We start from the raw sequence: 25,097 nt of genomic DNA, 5'->3' as shown, positions 1-25,097 counted from the left end.
GACTCCCCGATGTCGGCGCGGCTTACCGATGTCCCTGATGTCAGCGCGTCCTGTCTTCTTTACTCTCCGCGGCTCCTCTTCTCTCTTCTTTCTTCGGCATGGACGCGGGCGCGCATACTATGACGTCAGCAGCGGCCGCGTCATAGTATGCGCATGCTAGAAGAAAACATGGCTGCGTGCATGCCGGAAGAAAGAAGAGGAGCCGCGGAGAAGAAAGAAGACGGGGCGCGCTGACATCGGGGACATCCGTAAGCCTCGCCGACATCGGGGAGCCGCGCTGACATCGGAGGGTGAGTATTTAAGTTTATTTTTTTAATATCCGTGGGGGAAGGCTGCTGTATACTACTAGGGGCTGCTGTATACTACTAGGGGCTGCTGTATACTACTAGGGGCTGCTGTATACTACTAGGGGCTTGCTGTATACTACAAGGGGCTGCTGTATACTACAAGGGGCTGCTGTATACTACAAGGGGCTGCTGTATACTACAAGGGGCTGCTGTATACTACAAGGGGCTGCTGTATACTATTAGGGGCTTCTGTATACTATTAGGGGCTGCTGTATACTATTAGGGGCTGCTGTATACTACTGGGGGCAGGCTGTATACTACTAGGGGCTGCTGTATACTACTAGGGGCTGCTGTATACTACTAGGGCTGTTGTATACTACTAGGGGCTTGCTGTATACTACTAGGGGCTTGCTGTATACTACTAGGGGCTTGCTGTATACTACTAGGGGCTTGCTGTATACTACTAGGGGCTTGCTGTATACTACTAGGGGCTGCTGTATACTACTGGTGGCTGATGTATAGTACTAGGGGCTTGCTGTATACTACTAGGGGCTGTTAAATACTACATGGGGGCTGGCAAGCTGTATACTACTGGGGGCTGGCAGGCTGTATACTACTGGGGGCTGGCAGGCTGTATACTACTGGGGGCTGGCAGGCTGTATACTATTGGGGGGCTTGACCAATGCATTTACCACCCTCGGCTTATACTCGAGTCAGTAGTTTTTCCCAGTTTTTGTTGGTAAAATTAGGGGTCTCGGCTTATACTCGGGTTGGCTTATACTCAAGTATATACGGTATACAGTTTTTCAATATACTTTTTGTATCAATTCTTCATAGTTTTCTAGATCTCTGCTTGCTGTAATTCAATATGAAGCTTCATTGTTTATTTTCTATGGATAAACACCGGCCATTGTTTACTTCTGGTGGAGAAACCCCGATCCATGGTCATGTGATGTCACACAGGTGCACAGCTAGTTATAGCCATAGCCATTTGATGTCACACAGGTGCACAGCTTGTTAGAGAGAGTAATCGGAGCTGTGTGTTATAATGTGACGTGTACCTGTGTGAAATCACATGACCATGGATTGATGTTTATCCACCAGAAGTAAACAATAAGGCTTCCTATAGAATAACAGCAAGCTGTAAAATTACATAACTTTTCATTACTCATAATATCAATTATTATGTGAAAATGGACAACCCCTTTTATTATTTTACATAACTGAATTGTTAATTTGTTCAGCTCCATAATGTATACATTATCTATTCTTATGTGATAAGACCATACTTGGATCTTGGTGCATACAGCAAACTTCTCTAGGAAATGTATGACACACACTTACGCCAATAAGACCTCAAGAGTCTAAAATCTTCTCTATGTTTATACTTGTGATGTGTTATGATGGGAATCTCTTTTAGATACTGTATATAAATCTATAGATTTGCATATAGATAACTGCTCTATAGGTAGCATTTTAACTTTGTATTTACCTAACCCTTTGATATCTCATTTTAATGTTCTGTGTAAATACAGTCTTCCCTTAACGACCTGGCACTTTTATTTTTTTTTTAGTTTTTCACTTCCAATTGTCAAAAATCAATCGCTCTAAAAAATTTTCTTTATTCTTTGGGTTGGTACATTCACGGGGATAGTAAATTTATGCCACATTTTTTCTTTTTTTTATAGTCAGCTAGAAATATGTTACAAATACAGAATTTATACACTTCCTATGTTAAAAATGATTTCTGTATTTTAGGTTCTTTAATATATATTAGTTGTCAGTTCAGTAGAACAGTGATCCATCCAAAAATATTTGCTGCCATAAATTTTTCAGGATATAGTCACGCAGTGGCTGATGTTAAACAATAGAGGGCAGCAGTGCTACACACTTGTGAAGCAACATTCTTCAATAAGACAAGCAAAGTTTGTTTTCTGAGTGTGATACTAACTACTGTAGATGTTAGCAGATAGTAATGATTTAATATAATTTAATATATTCATTTAATATCATCATAACGATAATTCATGGGCACGTACAAAAACTTTCTTCCTCTTTTGTTTCCTCTGAACGATTTATAAATTGCATTTCTGGAAAAATATCAATTTTTTTTAGTGTGCCTGATTAAATACTATATCTCATTTCTCTCAGACACTCGGCTATCCCGCATATATTTTGTAGAATCTGATATTATTTAGGCCTGTACTTGCATAGGGTACATGTTTTGTTAATCAAGGACCCATTTCAGTAAAAAAATATTGGTATAGATTTGGGCAAACATTTTACTCTCCACGTCAATCCTATATGCTGACAAACTATTCAGTTTGGTATTGACCCCCTACTGACTCCCTAATTGTTTAGGCACCTGGCACTAGTAATTGCACAGCCATTGCAGATCCTTTTCTTCCAGCTTTGATGTGAAAGACCTAATTTTTTTTTTTTTTTGTTAAACATTTCTTCTCAGGTAATTGTACAAGACCTGCACAAAGGTGAGATTGTCATGGATACCTTCAATGACCTCTCAAACAAACTACTCCGTGATTACAACTCTGATGACACAAGAAAAGTTAAGGAGGCCAGCGACCTCTTGTACATGAATTGGGTGAACATGAACAAACGGTGAGTGCAAGCAAACATGTTTAATGGTATGGAAACCCAGATTAACAGTATTAAGGGAACACTAAATACACTAAAAACAAAAAAATATATAAAATTGTACCAAGATTTGTCTCATACTCACTTTGTCCCATATAGAAAAAAAAATAGAAATATTGCTGCCATGTCCTTTCATCCTCTTTACATCCTCTTTACAGTCCTGTAAAACAACTGGCTGGAGCAACAGCCTATTCCCCTGCCCTGTCAGCTGTAGCATTACTAAGCCCCACCTACTTTAGTAAATGTCATCAAAACCCCCCCATGTCCTCGTAGGCAGATGTCAGAGAATCCTTCACAATGGTTTACCTATCTGAACTAATGGTTATGCCCACACATAACACCTTTGTTTTTATTTTCCAGCTGCTCCTTCCATGCCAAAAGATAACTTTAGACATATGCAAATGAAGTTGATGTGTATTGGGGGGTGTTGTTAGTAGAGCACCTCATGTTTCTAGCTTCCCAAAGGTAACAACACCCTCATATAACATAGTACAAGCCGTCCCCTACTTAAGGACACCCGACTTACAGATGACCCTAGTTAAAGACGGACCCCGCTGCCCACTGTGACCTCTGGTGAAGCTTTCTGGATGTTACTATAGTCCCAGACTGCAATGATCAGCTGTAAGGTGACTGTAATGAAGCTTTACTGATAATCCTTGCTCCCATTACAGCAAAAATTGTAGAAAATCCAATTGTCACTGGGACAAAAAAAATTGTCTTAGCTACAATTATAAAATATACCAGTTCCGACTTACATACAAATTCCACTTAAGTACAAGCCCAAGGAAGCTATCTTGTACGTAACACAGGGACTGCCTGTAGATAGTTCAGGTAGGTAAATTGTGGTGACAGATTCCCTGTAAGAAATAGCATAAGACCTGTGCTGTATTTCAAAATGAAGTTGAGTAATATTTTTTATTCATTATCTAAATTATGTGATAACGATCATGAGTTACAGCTTGTGTTATACTACAGATTCACATTCAGATTTCTCTTGACTTCCGAGAAGGCATCTCTCAGCATACCCTGCTTGCTCAGCATCTGCCTTGAGCTTACTCTGGTGATTCACATACAAGGAAGAATGCTCATTAATCTACTTAATAGCTAAGCAACTCTGTAACCAAGATAGTAAGGGTATGTATGTCAATAGCCTATTGAAATCCAGCAAAAAAGATCATTTCAGGTCTGATCTATAAAGCCAGCAGTAACTCACAGCTGTCCCTGACGGTTTTTATGTTCCCACACATCTCTGGGTCCCACCGCCTGGTCCCGACAAGAATTGCTCATCAGGAGTGGGAGGCTGAACACAGAGGAAATTTGTGGTACATAGCTCCTCCCACAGTGCTCTGTGTCCCACCTCCGGACTTGACACAGCGCAGGGATTGGGACCAGGAGGTGAAACATGGCTGCTACCCCACCCTTCCTCCCGAGTTAGCCTGGGTCTGGAAACACAGCAAGATGTGTGTGTGGGGGGGGGGGGGAGGGGGGGGCAGAAATGTTACTGCTGGGGGGCACAGTATGAAGGGGAGCTGATACTGCTGGGGGGCACAGTATGAATTTGAGCTGCTACTGCTGGAGGGGCACAGCATGAAGGAGAGCTGGTGGCAGGGCACAATATGAAGAGGGTCTGAATATGTGGGGGCCACAATGTGAGAGGGAGATGGGGGGGGGGGCACTTAAGCAGAACTATATTGTGTGGGCGTGGATAAAAGGGCAGGACAAAAGGAGTGGATTATGTACTTCGTGCAGTGTATCAGTTCAGGCAATTCTTTGTCAGTATAATAGTAAGCTGAAGAACATGTAATTATTGAGCTATTACACTTCACTCACATCAGGCTGGACATTCCGCTTCATCTGATATAAGTTGGGTGCAGCTTCATTAAGCACTGTGATTTTACTTTGAATATTTGACAATACAAAGTCACATGTATAAACTAATATTCTGGACTAGCAGCATGAATTTAAATTAAGACCTAATATTGGTTTAATACTGTTGTGAACTGTTGGCTAACTCATATATAGGATTAAAGTTAGGCTACATTTACATTCACGTCTACAGCAAACGCAACGCCCTGGAGAGGAGGAGGGGTGAACGCTGCATGACCGTACACACGGAGAAAGATAGGGCATGTTATGGCGTGGTGCAGTGCCACGTGTGTAGCACTCGTACCGCTGCCAGGTCGCCATAACTGTCTATGAGGACGTATAGACTTCCTAACGGTTGTGTGAATGCGGCCTTATGTTGTGTCCTCATAAATATAATTTCATTTTGTAGGAATTATTATCTTTTGCTGAATTTGAATGTGTTTATAGCAAGTGGGTTGTAAAATAATGGTTCATCAAAGAAAAATGGAAATAAATGTTGATTGAGTATGCAAAGTTCTCTCTTGAAAAGGGTGTAGATTGGGATAATTTGACATGTGCAATGTCGTGAGTTGTACATTGTGCATAAATGTGCCTATACATAAGGATTAATATTGGGAGAGATTTATCAAACTGTCTGCACCAGTAATGAGTAATATACACTTTAATATTGTCTGTAATAACCTATTAGTGGTTTTTAGACAACTTTTCCCACGTGTACAAAAAAGGGGACATGGCCTTACAGTATGTGTGCCACAAATGCATTAATTTGGCTAAGTAAACTAGACATACTAATAGATGGTGTAGAGTACAACTCCACAGTCTTAACATTATCCAGCAGCAGACACAGTGATAAATGTGACGCAGCAGAAGACTGGTTTAGGTGTTCACTGCACCAAGGATGTAACTTGTAATCCTTTTTTGTTTTTGCTAGCATCTTTCTTCCCTCTCTGAAACCCGTATCTGTAATTTACATTCCTCATATTCCTTATGCATACAAACTTTGTTTTTGTACTAGCACTATCGGTATATTCAGTACATAGCACACAGAAAATAAATAATAAATCTAATAGCCCCTTTGTATACCTCAGCACTATACAAATCAGAGTTACTATAGGTGACTGTGGTTCCCATGTATGAGCCAACTGCTCAAGCTGCAAAACTCAGAGCAGGTCCCATCCCATGCTCATGTTTGTGGTTTGGAAGTCTTTTTTTTTTTTTTAGGTCATAGGTATCTGAAAAGTCCTCACATGATGATGATAAAAGGGCCACAAATATTGGATCGTGGATCCATTGTTTGTGGCCTGAGAAAGGACCCCTCTGGTTGGAGCTCCTATATATATCTGACACATCTATATATATATCTGACACATCAATGAGCTTCTAATTCAGTAGAGATTTCACAGTGAAACACAGATTGGGAGGATGGAGGGAGGGTAAGACCCCAAGACTGATAACATATATTATGTTATGTTCTTGTTTTAACTTGCAATATTTTGGTTCAAGTTTTTGAAAATTTAGTGATCATTAAAAGTTTCTGGGCTTGAATATAGAGGGCTGAAGGGGCAGCCAGATTTGGGGATCCTAAATCTCAGCCTCAAATAAGGCATTCATAGTGATCCCTGACCTGGGCTCATTTTCTCTTCAATATGAGGCTGCTTTGTCTCTCTAATTCCAATATTTGTCCAGCAGTTATTTCTCCTGACCCTCTATATCCAGGAGGAGCTGCTGACTATAGACATCCCTGGATACCAGGTAAAACGATAAAGATGATTCTGCATGGATCTGAGGGAAACAATTTTTAGCTAAAAGAAGGGTGTCAGTTAGTTAATAGCGCTCTATGGGAACCTGTCACTGGATGTGTTTGTGAAAAATGTGTTGACAGGATCCCTTTAATAGATTAAATGTGCTGCTACAATACAAATAATCTCTAAAAAGACATCAATTCAGAAGTTTCAAGTGTCTGCATAAAGATTCATCAGATCGATAGCAAGAATAAATAATAGTATTATAAAACAATTGTTCTGTTGATTTGGAAAGGAGTTTTTTCTGAACATTTAAATTTTTCCTTTCTGTTGTCCATTAGAAATAAAGATACAATATAGCCAAGTATATATCTCCTCACGTATATGCCATGGTGTAGTTGAGAACTTCTGCTGTTCCATTCTGTGTATTATCCCATATGTTTTTTCATTGCTGCAAGTAATATAATAACGCAGTTCTCTAGCAGATCTTTGACTGACATTAATATTGTGCTGATCTAGAACATAAGTCATTTACAGAATAACACACAATTGCTTCTATCTACTTTTTCTTTTATTTCTCGAGAGCGCAGTGCAGTGTTCAGTATAAATACAGAATGATGTTTCTATAGATTAATCCTCTATGTAGCAGAGATCTTCTTTCCTAGAAGGGCTGATTGACATGTAATTACTGGTTGTTTATTAGAAACAGACTGCAATACATGAAACCAAACAATCATAACGAAATTTACCTAGTAATTTAAGGGAAATACATGAGCCCTTTAAAAATGATATTATAGACCTGTGTTATCAGCAGTTCTCTCAGATGTTATTGCCTGAACCAACAATAACCTGCTGCCTGTACAGGTGGTCCCCGAGTTACATACAGGATAAGTTCTGTAGGTTTGTTCTTAAGTTGAATTTGTTCTTAAGTTGAATTTGTATGTAAGTCGGAACTGTATATTTTATAATTGTAATCTCAGCCATGATCTTTTTTTGGTCTCTGTGACAATTTTAAAAATGTTGGATTGTCATAAGAACGAGGATTAACACTGAAGCCTAATTGCAGACACCTTTGATAACTGTTATATCTGCTTATTGTAGCCTAAGACTCTAGTAAAGCAAATTACCAATATCCAGAGGTCCCTTTTTAACTAGGGGTCGTTTGTAAGTCGGGCGTTCTTGAGTAGGGGACCACCTGTATTCTATAGGAAGACAAAGGGGATAATTTCTCACTCCAGTATATAGAGTGACGTATGAGACATATGGAGATGTCTTTTGTGCATGACATTTATTGTAGTGGCTTTGACAGCTTGATAAGTGTGGAACCTGAAATGTTCATGTCTAAAGTTGATATGCAACTTGTAACAAAAAAGTCTCTAATTTAGCACTACCAGTTTGTTTTTCTTGTGCCCAGAGGGGACTGGAAGAGATTTGAGCCTAAACTTGTGACTTTTTGAAAAAAAAAGGTGGAAATATGGCAGATTCATTAATGTTGAGACATTTTGAAAACTGATGTTACTGCAATGATACACACCCACCACTGATGCATTTAACAACCTCAGCTGTTTATTTGTTGATTTTTGGTGCAATTTTCGTGCTATTATTATTATTAGTTATTATTAATACAACAATTATTATTATTATTAACACATGAATAATTGTATTATTGTAAGTATTAATACATAATTGTATGTATTATAAGTGTTTTATTTACAGAAGTACAGCTAAGGCTATGTCTCATTGACATGGTTATTGGGAAGCTCACATAGATGGATATAGTCATTCCCTCCCAGATAGTTTGGTTTAGCTCAAATAGATAGTTAGGGTAAAGCTCACTTGCAGGGCTGCAGGAATTTTGCGGCCTCATAGAGGCAATTTCTAACACTTCCTAACACCCCAGCACGCTTTACGGTTCCCCATCCATATAACATACTTAAAGGGGTTGTCCACTTTAAACAAATTCCAGCAAATAATTGATATTGTTTGTGTAATGAAACGTTATACAATTTTCCAATATGCTTCATATATCAATTCCTCACAGTTTTCAGGATATCCGCTCCCTGTTTCTTTGCTGTCATTCAACAGGAAGCTTAGTTGTTTTACTTCCTGTGGATTATCAACAGTCCACGGTCATGTGATGCCACCCAGGTGTACGGCTCGTTAGGATCACAGAGAGAAGAGTTGTGTGTTATTAAAGGTATACGTTATGCAGAGGCTGTTGAATGGCAATAAGCAGTGAAAACTGATACAGAAAGTATATTGGAAAATGGATAACCTTTCATTACACTAAATTTCAATTATTTGCTGGAATTTGCTTAAAATGGACAACCCCTTTTAACTATATGACTATAAAAGTTTATATGGTTTATATTAAATTTCCTTACCAAGGTCATCTTGAATTGATGGACTTTACATAATATAATGTTGCCCCCTATCCTTAGAGCTGTGACCAGGCCCTTGACAAAGTACCACTGGTGCTATCCTGTGGCATTTTCACATGGATTGTTATGCTAGAGTTCATGTGGATGGTTATGGTTTAGCTTGCATGGGTGATTATGGTGTAGCTCACCTGGATGATTATTATATAGAATAGCTCACATAGAGGGTTATGGTACAGTAGAGCTCACATGGATGGTTATGGTACAGTAGAGCTCACATGGATGGTTATGGTATGGAATAGCTCACATTGATGGTTATAGTATGTAATAGCTGACATGGATGGTTATGGTATATAATAGCTCACATGGATGGTTATCGTTTAGCTTGCATGGGTGATTATGGTATATCTTTCATGGATGGTTATGGTATGGAATAGCTCACATTGATGGTTATGGTACAGTATAGCTCACATGGAGGGTTATGGTACAGTATAGCTCACATGGAGGGTTATGGTATAGAATAGCTCACATGGATGGTTATAGTACAGTATAGCTCACATGGATGGTCATTGTATTGCATAGCTAGCAGGATTGTTATAGTATAGCTCATATGGATGGTGAACGTTTGCATGCATCTGTATGACATTGGTAGGTTGCTTTGATGGTTTTACTAGTCTACCTAGGTAAGAGAATATAACTTTCCGGGATGATGATGGTGGAGGTGACATAAACCTGTATGGTCCAGCTTACATAAATGATTCCACCCGCTCTGTAGACCTGCTCATCTCTCGCCTTTCTCCTAGCAGCCCTGCACACAGACTATATATGTTTCTGCGCTTCTTGGTTTTCTTTTGTGTATCAACAATGGAGATTCTTGTCTTGCAGACAGGGGGAAACAGGAAAGGTGATTTCAATTCTCATTGTCATGGAAATGACAGGATTAACATTTGCTTTGCTTGCTTCCCATTCCATGATTTGTTTGATAACCATCAAGAGCTCATCTTGAAGCGGCAGAATGCCTGTGTGCTGGGTATATGGTGTAGTGTGTACTGGGTATATACTGTAGTGTCCTAATAGAATTCACTTAATTTAAGAAGGGCACAAATAAAAGTCTTTAATTTGTCACAGGGGATGGTAAACTTTTAGTGTCCTTTAACCAAGGATCATGTCATTTTTTGCTTTTTGTGTTTCCATTTTTCATTCGTCACCTGTAGGAGAGCTTTTTCTGTCTAAGAAATTGTACTTTCTAGTGACTGCATTTCATGTTCCATGCTGATTACTGTGAGGCTGGAAAAAAATACAATTGCAATGAAATTGTAGAAAAAATTTGTGTCAATTTCTTGTAGACACAGTTTTTATGGCTTTTACTATGCGCTCCAAACACCTAAGTTATTTCTTGGGTCCGTTCACTGGGATACCAAATTAATGTTATCCGATTTTGCTGTGTGATGTGGATGAGGGGGCAGCATTGTCCTGCATGAAAACTGCTGAAGGAAGGAACTAGGGGCGTAACTAGGGGAGGTTGGGCCCCATAGCAGACTTCTGAATGTGGCCCCCCCTTTCCCTTAAAAAAAATCTGTACACACACGTGTTTATACAAACATTCAAAATACGCTCATACTGTACATACACACATTAATTTACTTATTCACACGCACATTTAGTTCTACACATACATTTATACACATTTGCTCAAGCATTTATGCACTCATATATACATTTATACACATATGCATATACACTTACAGAGGCCAGCACGGTGGCTTAGTGGTTAGCATTAAAGCCTTGCAGTGCGGGGGACCTAAGTTCAAGTCCCAGAGTAAACATCTGCAAAGAGTTTGTATGTTCTCTCCGTGTCAAATCACTATAATAAATGTGGTACATGGTCTGAATTGTCACTGGATTGCCCCTTTAGGAGCAGAATTTTGTGGCACAGTGCAGCTGCGACACAAAACTGGCGTTGAAACATGGATACATGTGCAAGCAGTTTGCACATTCTTTTCAGTGCAAAGTCAGCCAGGAAACTGGCGCAAACACTAACATAATGGGGCACATTTACTTATCAGTTTTCACTGTTAAGGCTGAAATACCAGGTGTGATGTTTTTAAAGCAATGTTAAACGTTTAGGTTTTTTTTGCGGACAGAGAGACAAAACAAATGCATAACGGAGAAGTAACAGAATGGAGACAAAACGCAACTGAAGATGAACATCAAAGCCAATGTGAAACAGATGAAAGTGTTCTTTATTTTTGATCAGTGTTTTTTCAATTGGCTTATTTAAATTTATATTCTGTAATAAAATGACTTATCTAATGTCTTATCTGATTGGCTGCAATACTGTATTTTGCCTGTAGGGGCTACTGAAAGGGAATGTACATTGGTTGCATCATGCATTGAAAAATTAGCTTTTGCCCCATGGATCTTGTTCTCCTTGGAAATGACTTGGATTTCATGTAGTTAGGGGACGGTTCATGTCTAGCAGTCTACTATTTTAGCTTTCTAAAAAGCATTTGCCACTTTTATAAAACCTAGGTATACGTCTTATGGCGGACAGAATACTTATTTAACATTGTTTGCTAGCACAGCTAGTCTGAAAGACTTGGAAAATGTTCTGGTGACATGATTGATGTATAGGACAGGGGATATGTTCAAGCTTATACAATCAGTCTTCAGAAATGTATTGTCTCAGTAGGCTCCTACAAGACTGAAAACCTTTACATTAATGTACATTAAGTTTCCCCAGCTACAGAGAAGAAATGCTACAGGTTAATTGAAGGACTTTGGGGACAGAATACATGGCCTTTGTCTGTAAAGCACTGAAGGTAATTCAGTACAGACGACAAAGCACAAATCTGATCTTCTAAATTTATTTTAAGAGTCTTGAATAGAACGATCACTGTGTTGGTTTACCTAATATATAAAACTGAGCGTGTGTGTGTGTATGTATGTATGACTGCTAAAGGAACCTGCACCGCCGCGTTTATACCAAATTTTGCACAGTCGCTCACCGCTATTCTGCCACAGGTCATTAATATGAGCTCTGAGCTTTGATTGGTTACTATAGGCAATGAGTAGAAGACCGCTTATGTGTGAGGTAAGGTGGATAGAGACAGAAAGACAGGGAGTGTGCTTATGTCACAAACCTAATGTGATCCAAACATTTGAGTATTATTGATAATGTACTGGCGGTAAATAAAAAAAAAGTAGAGATTGATTATCACAGGAGTTTTTCTGGAACCTGCGTTTCTGTAATTTGTGCTAATAAACGTCAACCACTCCTCTTCCTGAGATGTTGCATCGCCCCCCTCCTGGAGTAAGATTTGGAACAGATTTTGTGTATTTTTATAAATCTGACCTATATATGGAGAAGATTGACAAGCCTATGTGAAAAAATGAAATATGCTATGGTCAAATTAAAACTACCGTATATGCTAGAGTATAAAACGTCCAAAGTATACGTCGAGATAACTAATTTTACCACAAAAGACTGAGAAAATGTATTGACTCAAGTATACACCTAGCGTGGGAAATGCATTGGTCACAGTCTATACCCAGTATATAGCTATTTAGCTCCTTACCTCCTAGTATATAGCTAGCAAGCCCCCTGTCACCCAGTATATAGCCAGCCAGCCTGCCCATGCTGCCTAATATATAGCCAGCCAGCCCATGCCCTCTAGTATATAGCTAGCCTATCCATGCCCCCACTATATAGCCATCTACCCCATACCCCCTAGTGTAAAGCCAGCCATCCCATGCCCCCTAGTATATAACCTGCCACCCCTTCACCCTAGTATATAGCCTGCTAGCTCTTTCCCCTAGTATACAGCCTGCCAGTCCCTGCCCCCAAGTATGCCCAGCTAATAAAAAAAAAAACCTCTGTACTCTTCTTTCCAATGACACCCCCCCCCCCCCCAGGTCCCATTCTTTCTTCCGGTGCACCAGCTGCTTCAGCACCATTAAATTAATTGGCACAAAGTAATAAAAAAATATTGGAGCACATTTACTAAAGCCCCTGCGCCATGTTTTTTTTAGGTGCAAACTGCTTGCGCATGTATTTAATTAATTAATCTGGCAACCTCTACACACTACACAGGCCAACTGCACATAGTGCAGGTTGCACTGTTATTAGTAAATGTGCCCCTTTCTTCTTCTTTTTTTTTTAAAATGATAGGTATAATAAAGGTATTTCTGGTAGCATAGAATCAATAATAAACCATAACCATACAGTAGATTTATAAGGGTTAATATGAATGTGGAGCTATGAACCAATTATTGTTGTTAAATATAAGCTTTTCCATACCAAGAGACAGACTGTGTCCTTCAGCCGCTTCACTGGATAAGAAATCTGCTGTATGAATGAAACTACCTTTCTCATGTATTACTAAAGTTTTATCTATTTAAAGTTTTGAAAAGTTGGCTATTACTTGGCAGATGCCTTGGCAATGAAACATTAAGCACTGTCTTGAAAAATAATGTATTGAAACACATGGGTTGTTAGCACCTTGCTGAAAATTTCGGAAAAACTTGACCATTTTCTTCCTACAGAGATTTTATAGATTAGTGTGTGCAAACTAATAATTCCAGGAGTGAACGCTTCTCTTACCGCTTAACTTTTTTACTATCAAGCCAAGTGGTGAGGCATGGAATCTTTTTACGACCACCATATATTATGTGTACTGTAAGAAATGCTATAATTGCACGGGGTCTTTTTTCAGTACTTAGTGAAGATTGGATCCATTATCATATTATTCTTTCTCTGATAATATGGAACTTCTTAATGTTGATATAATTGGACGTGTTCATCAAAGTTTTTTCCTGCATTTCTTCCGTTCTAGGGTTGGCGACCGACAGAGCACGCTGGAGAAAGAGCTAAAGAATTTCCATGTCTTGGTCAAAGATCATGAGAACTTCATGAAGTGGATACAGGAAGCTGAGACCACTGTAAATGTTCTCATGGATGCATCACAACGTGAGGGTGTCCAGCAAGATGTCAACCGATTACGACAACTCAAAATGCAGCTCCAGGTAAGGCCCACCATGGGAGCGGATGGCCAGTCTAATGTTGGATGTAATGGATGCTGCTATTTCCTTAGAATTGGCTTACAGATTTTTTATAGACTCCCGAAAAATTGCTCTATATATTTTTCTGCTGTATAATTCTTTATACTTTTACAGTCCCGTTTCATTTGCAATCTGCAATATTCTATTACTAAAATTACTAAGCTTTGATGCACATGAGATTGAGGTTCAGCTATAAAAACTAAAAATTCTTTCATTATGTCTTCTGTGGATTTCCTCAGGGAGAGGAATCAATATGTGTCAGAAAATATTACATTTGTTTTCTGCTGAAGAACCCTGGTGGACCAAAATATAGAGCAGTGGCCATCAATAATAATAGAAAAAATCTGTTTCTCTCACCTTGCGAAGATGATGTTGTGGGTGGTAAAACATTGATCAATATCTTTCTGCCAGCACTTCAGTCTGTTGGAAAAATGCTCCCTGTATTACATTGATGTTGTATTCACAGGTAATTTCTGTACTTGTGATGGGGTAGCGTTCATTGTCTTGCATTGGACTATACAGTTCTGACTTGTCATCTATGAATTGCATTGGGGAGGACTTTGCTTGGTAATTGTAGCCTCCATAAAAAAGATTTTCTGAATATCTGTTGGATAGAATCCATGCACTGTATCACATCCTCCTATGTAACCATATATTGTATGCTTAGAGTTGTATTTTAGTAAAAACTAGGGAGCAACAGATGAGCGAAAATTGTGTTGTCGAAAATTGATGTTTAAGACTGTTTTTATGTCTATGTGCAGATTTTTTAAAGAGTAACTAAACTTTTTAAGATTCTTTTTATTATTTCAGAAATGAATAGCGCAAGTGATAATAGTAAACATTGTTATATACTTCAATAAAGGTTTTTTCTATGAAAGAAAGTTCCTAAATATACTAATCCCCTAGAGATGTTTACACAATAATGATAATTTTTAACCCCTTACTTTACAATTTTACTCAGTTTTATTGCTGTGTTATCTCCTACCATCCCATAGGCTGGTTAGTGTAACATTCCAGAGTGTGGGTGGGGACTCTCTAAGTAGACACTTCATGATCTCAGCTATAACACACACAGGTCTGCTATATCTCCTTCCCCTACTATAAAGATATTATCTTATCTGTAGCTTGTAGAGTAAGTCTCTGCAGGATGCTTCTTACTTGCAGGAAGTGTCTGTGTCTCAGTTCATCCTGTAATACGGGGAAGGGTGGGGGGGAGAAGAGAGCACACTGCATCGTGCAGACAGGAGAAGGTATTAATGGCTGTCAATGCCATGTGATGCCGCACCTAATAGCGTAGGGACCCACTACACCGTGGTCACCGTGAAATGGTCAATAGACTTATGCAATTTGATCAAAATGTAACTAAGAACCTGAAGTTTGTTTTGTAAATGTATCCTAGCGCCAATAGATCATTGTATAATGTGTGGATGTGCAGTCCAGTTCTTTTTTTTCCGATTGTTGACCAAGTATGTTACAATGTTTACTAGTATCTGCATTTTTGATTTTTAAAATAGACAATAGTATGGTTGCACTTTAAATAACTATCATCAAGTTTAAGTCTGTTTTACAGTAATTTGGTACAGTTATTACATGTAAGGTTTAGAATGCAATTTTCTCATGCAGAAAAATTTTTATTTTAATTGCTACCTTTGATAACTCTCAGCTTTCTGTTAATTCTGAACTGTTGTAAATCTGCTGTTTGCAATTGAAAAACCTGAAGAAATCTAGCGATTGGCCTTGGGTCGTTTTTTTAGTAATCTGGTTATGGAGATGAAGGTATCTGTATATTGATAGATGTATCAATCAATAAACAGGCAGATCCAAAGATAAATTGATTGATAGATATTTCCATAAATAGATGAGTCGATTAATAGATTCATATATTGATTGATGTATAGACAGATCCTAATATAGATTGATGGATATATCCATGAATCGACTGAAATGTAAGGGCAATAATTAGGAATTAACTCGGTAAAACAGAAAGAAAGAAATAAAATATTCACAAATGATACTAATGTTGTCAGACTCAGACTATTTACACCTTATTTCTTCATTTTCTATTATGTAGTTTACCTCAGAATTTTGTATAAACCTTCCTAGCGTTCTTTTGTCACATTTGATGAGTATGTAGAATGTGTCTAAACTCGCCTGCGCTGTGACAGAAAATGATTGAAATCTGGCTGGTAAACACCATCATTGCTAATGAATCTTGACATTAAAGAGATGTTAATTACCTAATGTCTCATGGTCAAGTGGAGTACTGTACCCTTGATGATAGCCTGCAGAGCCTTCTTTCTATCTTGAGCTTTTACCTGTATGCTAATAATAGAATATTTACTATGAATATTAATAGTATCTACCATAACAAGGACATGCAGCAATGCATCAAGAACATCAAGAATTACTATTCTCCATTGCCCTACAAAACATTCACTATAGTGGTCAAGATATTATAAAAGCCCTGTGTTTTCTGACAAAGCATCCATTGAGAGTGTGGGCGCCCACAAGTTTTTCTGCTCTATTTGCTCTTCATAACCATTATCTGTGCTAAGTTCTGGACCACTTGCTGATTGCTGCGCCCCATTCAAGCAATGTTACAGTCTCTAGAAATAGAATATTATTATATACCAATGCAAGAATTATTTATTTGCACATATCATGGTGATGGCATTGAGATATCAATGCAGTGAAAGAAGTAGAATTATTTCATTAAACCTTATTGCATACAAATTATCTACTTTGTTTGCGAGTTAAGAACAAGACATTGTCAAAGTTGTGTCTGTTCACGTATTCAGTTCAGATTCCAGTAATGCTATATTCTCCTTAGATACTTTTTATATGTGATGTTCTTTTACTTTGTGTGTCTGATCAAAGTACAATAGACCATCTGCTATTTAGTTTTCATGTAAATTAGCCTGAAGGGCTCCAGGGCATGTTAGTGTAGCCCCTCTGCTCAAGCTGCACAATCCCCAGAGCACCCCTAACCTGCACGCCACCTCCTCATCCCCTGTCTTCTGTCCTGCCGACTACCTCAAGAGCTGGCTGACGTCATTAAGAGGGGACGGGCCTCAAGTTCATGGCGTGGAATATTAAATACCGCCACTGTGACATACAATTTGGTAGTCAGAAGATAAGCACTTATGCAGCTGTAAAAAAGTAATGGAAATAACATATGGGAACAGATTTATGGAATTGTCTAGAAAAAAACCCAGAAACCAATCATAGTGTATTTTTTATATTGAGGGACTCCAGCTCATCATCTTTTGTCCACTAAACTGCTAGGACCCTCAGGTAGGTTATGGAATATCCTTCCTAGTATTCCCTCTTTTATGTGTAATTCTAATACCTCAAAGCTTTTTGCCTGGGATTAGTTACTTTTAGAGTTTTAAGGGGAGAATTAGTTTAGATGTCCACATATTGGGCTCTATAGCACATTGATTCATGTTAGCCTGTCTTCCTGTGAGCTACAGAACTGGAGATGCAAGCAGTTGCAGACATATTTAGAGGTTTGTGAGCTTCAACTACCGGTATCTCCAATATGGATCTACCTATCCATACTATAGCGCACAAAATAGAGGCATCTGAAGTGATGCTCCCCTTCAGCCTCTAAAATAAGAATAATCTCTTGCTCTCATACCTGAGTTGACTGGTCGTTTATTAGTGTTAAAGGGAACCTACCACCACAAATCTACCTATAAAGGTAGATCGGGTGGTAGGTGGATCAATGGGATGTGAGGATAGCCCTTTTAAGGGCTAATCCTCACGTCCCCGCAATTTTTGGTAACTTTTATCAATAGTTTATGCAAATTTTATTATGCGGCTACTGGGGCGTGGAGTAGCCGCATCTGAGGTTATCTGAGGCTGCCTGTGCAGCCCCGGCTTCGGAGCAGTGACCGCGCAGGCGCGGGCTTGCTGTTCTGCGGATGCGCAGACTGCCGGATCGTCGGACGAGGGCGCACAGCTACGAGCAGCTGCGCGCCGAAGATGGTGAGTAGCAGGAGAAAATAGGCTACCGGGGCGTGGAGTAGCCGCCTCGTGTAACCTCAGATGCGGCTACTCCACGCCCCAGTAGCCGCATAATAAAATTAGCATAAACGATTGATAAAAGTTACCAAAAAATTGCGGGGACGTGAGGATTAGCCCTTAAAATGGCTATCCTCACGTCCCATTGATCCACCTACCACCCGATCTACCTTTATAGGTAGATTTGTGGTGCTAAGTGCCCTTTAAAGCTGATGACGATAATTGTTTTATAAATTTGCCCTTTAGTTTAGATATGCTTGAAGCATCTCTTAAAAGGGAACCTGTCATCAGGAAGGTCATTTTCACAGGTTCCAATAGCCTCTGGCATGTTGATTTTAAAAAAATGCCTTAGTCATGTGTCTGAGTAATTCCACTACTTTTTAATAGCTTCTTTAACAGTATCTGGTTCTTTGCCAGCATTCGGTGGCTGATCCTTTTTGGGGCAGTTCAAATATCACCAGTCATCTTCTCCTCAATGCCTTCCCTCCCTCAGCCTCCCTGCTCTTTCCACCTGCTTATGTCAGCGCATTGCCGCCAGAAATTCTAGTTGGAGCTACTCCTCCCTGATTCCCCCCCCCCCCCAGGACTCACCACACACTGCTGACAGGGAGCCAGGTAATGTTAAAGAAACAATTAAAAAGGCACTGGAATTATTCAGATGCACGACAAAGGCTTTTTTTTTTTTTTTTAAATCGACCTGCCATAGGCTATTGGAACCTGTCATCATGTAAAATAACCTACCTGATGAAAGGTTCACTTTAAGACAATTTTAGTACAATTTGTTGTAATTCCAGCCACTTCTAATCCTTGATAAGTGAGGTGGTGGTGGTCATTGGTGTATATTATCCTTATAGTTGTAGAATTTCACTTTGCCAAGTGCAGATGATAATGCTTTATTGTTGATCACATAAAAATAAAATTTTTTGGAAAGAACCTTTCCAGTGGCAGCAATAAATACTTTTCATCAGTCATTTGCTGAGCTTTTTGGTAAATGATGTCTCTGGTCGCATAACACATTTCTTAGTATGTGATTATTAACATGCGACAACCAGTCGACATAAATATATCTGTAATTCTCAGATGTTCCCTGGCTTTTGGCTGTAAATGTCATGTTTAGTTACGCTGAAGCGACGTTGCCTTAATTTTGAATGTACTGATGGCTTAGCTGTCCCTTGTCCAATCTTATTAACTTGAGAGCATTTGCCGTTTTCTTTTCCCTGGCAAAGCTTCTTTATGTGGATGTTTTCTGAGTAATTCGCATTTAACCCTTTGCTCCCAGAAACTGATGTTTTCCATTAAACAAAAAAATAAAAAACTTTTTTGTTCTATATTCTACATCACTGTAACAAATGATCTACCTTGGAGATTACTTGATACGATATTTCTTGGCTTTGCAGATTTCTAAAGCGTATCTAATATTCACTGAATGCCAAAACGAATCCCGGTCTTTACAAACTGCTTCAAAATGTTCCTAGTGCTGAAATAGAGCTGAGGTTAAGGTGAATTAGTCACCCAGCAAGGCATGGCTTCAGATCAATGGGAGCATTGCTGGGTTTTGTGCATTACCCCAGATAAATTACTTTTGTGTTTTTTTTATTTTTTCAGCTTATTGTGTTGGATATTTCTGCTCAAATGAGATTGAAAAGCAGGTAAAGTGTGTAATCATTGAATACTCCAAATGTGTTAGGTGCTGGTTTAATCATTAGAATTATCACTGATTTTATTCTGAAGAATAAAGTCATCGCCTCACTTGTATACCTAAGAAAGGAAAAAAATAGAAAAATAATTTTGTGAAAAAGATGTTTTTTTTTCTTTTACTACTTATCCAATAGGTGGCATTGTTATTTAGTAGTTCATGATCATGAATCTTCTATGGTAATGTCACAGAAGCCATGTAATGCATTTACCATGGCTTCTCTTTGAGAAGAGTTTAGCCACATATTGGAGTGATAAAAGGGCACGGTTTTGGGTAAAGCCCATATATTCGCAGTGATGAACATCAAAATTTTCTAATTTTATACATTTAGAAACAATAAATTGTTGTACAGAGCCATCATATAACCATCATAATGTGTGTGTGTGTGTATGTGTGTGTGTGTACATATATACAGGAGGTCCCCTACTTAAGGACACCCGACTTACAGACGACCCATAGTTAAAGACGGACCCCTCAGCCGACTGTGACCTCTGGGGAAGCTCTCTAGATGCTGTACTATAGTCCCAGACTGCAATAATCAGCTGTAAGGTGTCTGTAACGAGGCTTTATTAATAATCCTTAGTCCCATTACTGCAAAAAATTTTGAAACTCTGATTGTCACTAGGGTAAAAAAAAAATTTTAAGTAGTATAAATATATCAAATACCCCTGCTCACACATGTATTTTAATAACTTTTTATTGTGGAAACATTTGTGAAAATTAGACAACTAGTTGACCTTGACAAAGATGCTAGTTGAAAGGTGTTGGTAGCACACACAATCCCAAGTAGTCTAGTACGCGGAACCCAATGCTTGAATTTAGACAACTAGTGTTACCCTCTTCTCTTATCAAATGGATGTGTCTCTACAGAGTCTGATACTCCCTAGTAGTTGTAACATCCATGCATTATTTTCTTCATAAACTACTATTAGTAATACAATTCAGTGGGGTAAATTTATCAATCTACTTAGAGGAAATCTACCACCAGGATGAAGCATTGTAAACCAAGCACACTGACATACTGGCTCTGGGCTCCAAAGGTGTTAATGGAGCCTGGAGCCCCTTAGGCTCATTTGTATAATTTTAAAGGCCTTTTTTTTTTCTTAAAAACAAGGGTATAAAGAGCTAAAAAAAAAGAGCAGATCCTGCTAGAGGGGGCACACACCAGCATGTAAGTGCTTGGTTTACAATCCTCCATCCTTGTGCTAGATGTCCTTTAAGCCAGAATTATTGCATCATCCATGCCTAAAGACTGGCTAAAATTCCTTGCACCATATTTATCAAGGAATGTTCTCTTTTTATTGACACTTTTCATTCTGTGTATAATAATATAAGAAGGTGCATAAAACTGGGGTGCAGTTACTGGACCGACTAATAGATGGCGCAAAATACAACTTGACCATCTTAAACTAGCCCAGACTTTTCTTCCAGCATCAGACATGGTGATAAATGTAGCATAGTCATAGTCGCACTCTGCGCTGCTTTAATGTGCAACACTTTGATAATGCTCCCACATTGTATTGGGTGAAGCATTGTGGACTGTATCATTGTTTGCACTCATGCCCTTCATGGCTTAACCTTTGACTGTTCTATAAATCTTTTGTACATGGAAATGCCCCTTTAATAAAATTCCTTTTTTGTTACACTGAGCTGCACACTGGCAGTAATGTTGGTATTAAACATAATAGCTGATGACAGGTATAATGCTTTTCATAGTTGTGTTGTTCCTTTACCAACTGTTGCCCAATCTTGCACCCAGAATGTATTTTACCCACCTTTCTCTGACTACTAGAACTACTGAGCCAGAGACAAACCTCCACACACACCTGTGACAGATATAAGTATTTTCTTTTCAATCATATATTTGGAGATTTAGTTGATTTACCATTATTGATCTCCTTCTGCCATATTATCGACACCAGGATCATTTTGTGTATACAGTAGAGATCAGGTCATACTTGTTCTCTGATCATATTACTAGATCTATATGGGATTCTTTATTGGTTGTCAGAATTGCATTCGGCATAGACCCTCAAAATCCTGGACATATCTAAATTGTGATTGAGACATGATCAATTTTATATCCTTTAAGTGATAAGGTAAGTCTCAAGGTTTCTAGTATTGTGATTGCATTGACACAAATCTTATTCGCTTCCCTTCGGCTCTTGTTTGTATACATTGTCAAATATGATCAGAAAACCTAATTTGTGACAGGACTTTTAAGTAGTTGTTTACTGTGAGTCAAGTAAAGTGACAAATAGGAGTGTGGTAGAAAGGGATGAGTTAACCCTTGTATGTATTGTGCACCCTCTGTCTTGGGGCTGCATGTGATTCATTAGCAGCTAACGTATGGCTGATGGAATTAGTCCGGCTATATCTCAGGGCTCGTCTCTAGATTCCTCGCAGCCTGCTATTCACTCATGTGGAGCTGCATTCAGTCCGAGGCTAGCTGAGAGAGAGCACATCTTTCAGGAGAAGGGTGCAAGCCTTCTTCCATTTGCCCTGGAGTCCAAAGCCTCTGCACGGAATTCACTACAATTGTTGATCCATCATCTTGCTCGGGGGACTCCTCCTCAACATATGGCTGTCCTGAGGTTTCCATTCTTAAAGTGACATCCTATTGCACAGGGATCAGCAAGCGTTTGGATGAGGCAGCCTGCCTCAGCTGTGTGCACCGACTGCCTATTCCAGAGCTGGCTTGTAAGGATTTCATTCCAGGAAATTAAACTTAGGAGATGCAATCCGCTCGTGTCTTTTCAAGCAGTGTGGGCTTTGGTCTCCTTAAAGCCCTTTCTTTTTTCTACATTTGGAAGCGAGCATGCTCAGACAGCTGGCAAATGGTTGTCCAGTGACCATGAGGGAATGATTGCCGCTTTTCATTTATAATGCAAATTCTGAGGTGCCTCCAGAAGTGTTGCAAACTTAAAATGATGGCTGTGGTGAGAACATCTCTGCAGAAAGTTGTTGTTTTGTTGCATCACTTGCAAAGGATGGCAGTCTCTTCTCCAAGGTACCAGAAACTGTGCAAGGTAAGTTAGATGGGGGGCAGTGGCCATCCACCTGCTGGAAAATAAAAAGTTACAAACTGGTCATCTACTGTTTACTGTTTCATGTGTAGCAGGGCTGAGTTTATCGGGTGTAGCAGGGTCAGGTCATTGACCTTTTATACAGGGCTATTGTTAAAAATCTAAACCATCTTGAAATATACGTAACCCACGTCCAAACGCTACTTTTCAGCTGTAGTTTATCTGTTGTGTGTTATGTTGAGCTTTTTTAAATATGTATACTTACGGATATGTATTGTTTAAGAGATCTGCATATTGTTGCTCGTGGCCAATTCCTGTCCTCTTCCATTGCTAAGTTTATATTTAATTATTTTAGGAGATTTTGTAAAGTTTACTTAGTGTTTCTGATGTGTCATGTTTCTTTAAGACCTTGATATAAGAATACTTCCTATACAGGTGGAATATATTACCATCAATTGTTGCGTGCAGATTATGGAGAATCTTCGTTATGATTGATACTTTATGGAAATCAGAGCTATATTTAGCTGTGGGTTTTGAAAGGTCTGTACATATATGACTCATGCATATGCACATGAACTTTTCTACAGTGGAATTATACTTGAATTGCAGAGAGGATTCCATATTGATTATAGATCTGAATAAATGTGTGGTTTCTTATGGCACTGCATTTGTTCCATTTAATTTACTTTCAATGGGACCTTATTACAGTACTTCTTCAAGTATTGTATTTGGACAGTTCCCCAGTGCAGAGAACAGACCCCTCTTCCCCTTTATAGCTACAGCTATAACCCATCGCATATACAGATGTGTTACTTATGTTTCTGCTCTTGCTAACTGTAGAGCTGAGTTAGTAGGAGGAGGGGATCGGGAAGGCTTGGGGAGGTTAAATTCATGGAGGAGATAATGGGAGACAGAATTGATGGCAGTGAGAATCTACGGCAAGGAAGGAATACATGAGAAATTATTGATGTGTTTGTCATAATTCCAGATCTTGCTGTTGTGTCTTCTCTCCGTCTTCAGAGGTTGTTGTTGAAACTTTTCTTTTCAAACGTCAGTAAGGTGATGGCTTTAAGTCAGAGGAGTTTCCCTATGGAATATTGTGTGATTCACAGTCTTTTTATGATGTACATAGCAGTAACATATCTCTTATTTACTAGGTGAGTTTCTGTGTTCCATTGCGTTCTATGATGTCTCCTGAATCATCACCCTGTATTGTGCATTGTGAACCTTGTCTCGTATTCAGTACATAGCATATGGGGCCATATCCCCTGTTTTCTGGTTGCCATATGCCCCGCCTTCTTCCTTGGCCAGGTTATTACAATACAGATCCTGGGAAACATGTTAAAAAAAAGCCTAAAAGCTACTCTTTCCTCATTTATGGCTTCTGTCTTTTCACATAATCCCTCTGTGCGATACTTTCCATTGAGCTTCTAAGAAATGCTAATGAATTCCTGTCTTTGTTTATTTGCCCAAGTGTCTTCCTGATTAAAGTTGTCACGAATGCTAAATAAATTGTTTACCAGAATGTTAATCTTATTACATAATATGCAGATTTACTGGTTATTACATGTACCTGATCACCAAATGTTCCTACACCTGCATTGGAAGCTTTGAAATTAGCGTTCATGCACACAACCGATTGTTCGCTTGGGCCGTTCTTGGGTGTAGCATATGGCTGGGAGAAGGAGGGATGAGCCCTGCTCTCTCCATAGGAAACTGAGTGTCCCGGCTTAGTCACGTTGCAGTCTCTATGGGGCAGTGATATAACCTCAAATCTTGGAATCATATTACCGGCACCCCTACAGTCTTGTGTTATTTGAGATATTTTAGTATTTTACATAACCCGTGGTGGTGTTCCTGACCAGAGTTCCCAGGCACATTTAGGGTTTTCCAGGACAGAATTCTTTTACACATATATGACAGGATTGGTGAGGTGGGTACTGCCCTTTATTGAGTGGAATACATCTTTTGGATCTTGATCAGTTTCTCCCCTGAAAAGAAACTAAAAATGCTCAAATATGTGGTAAGAAGGGGAAGCGTTATAGAAGCTTTACCCACACCAAAAACAAGCAGGACCTATTTGCATTTTCAATGGAAACATTTCTGTTTCCCATGGTAACTTTGGCAAAGTTGGGAATTGCACAATTGCTTTATATTTACAAGTTTTTCCTACCATTCAGGAAATACAAAACAGAAAGTTCAGAAAGTGGCATCTAAATGTTTTATTATAGACATAATGTCACTGGGGCCGTCAAAGTGGGAGTTGTGTATGACTTTTGCCCCAGGTTTAAGGTATCGAGAAGTTAACCACTTGGATTGCTCAGAACATTGAAAACCTAGTGATGGCTCTGCTTCTCTCA

At 39.0% G+C, this 25,097-nt stretch overlaps 1 protein-coding gene across 9 annotated transcripts in view; it reads left to right on the top strand.

The window, feature by feature from the left end:
• Positions 1 to 25,097, top strand: part of UTRN (utrophin) — a 457,412-nt gene that overhangs the window by 194,144 nt on the left and 238,171 nt on the right. For 7 of the 9 annotated variants that reach the window (XM_072140867.1, XM_072140861.1, XM_072140863.1 and 4 more), the window contains 2 exons: positions 2,752 to 2,906; positions 13,764 to 13,953. In XM_072140867.1, the coding sequence (XP_071996968.1) occupies positions 2,752 to 2,906; positions 13,764 to 13,953 (345 nt within the window). Of the gene's footprint in view, positions 1 to 2,751; positions 2,907 to 13,763; positions 13,954 to 22,091; positions 22,741 to 25,097 lie in introns of those variants that run through there. The other 2 variants (XM_072140865.1, XM_072140866.1) reach the window with 2 other exon arrangements.

Source organism: Engystomops pustulosus, chromosome 3 (assembly GCF_040894005.1).
Source record: "Engystomops pustulosus chromosome 3, aEngPut4.maternal, whole genome shotgun sequence".
Taxonomy (NCBI): Eukaryota; Metazoa; Chordata; class Amphibia; order Anura; family Leptodactylidae; genus Engystomops; species Engystomops pustulosus.
The sequence above is the reverse complement of the archived record's forward strand: the minus strand, read 5'-3'. Positions and strand labels throughout refer to the sequence as shown.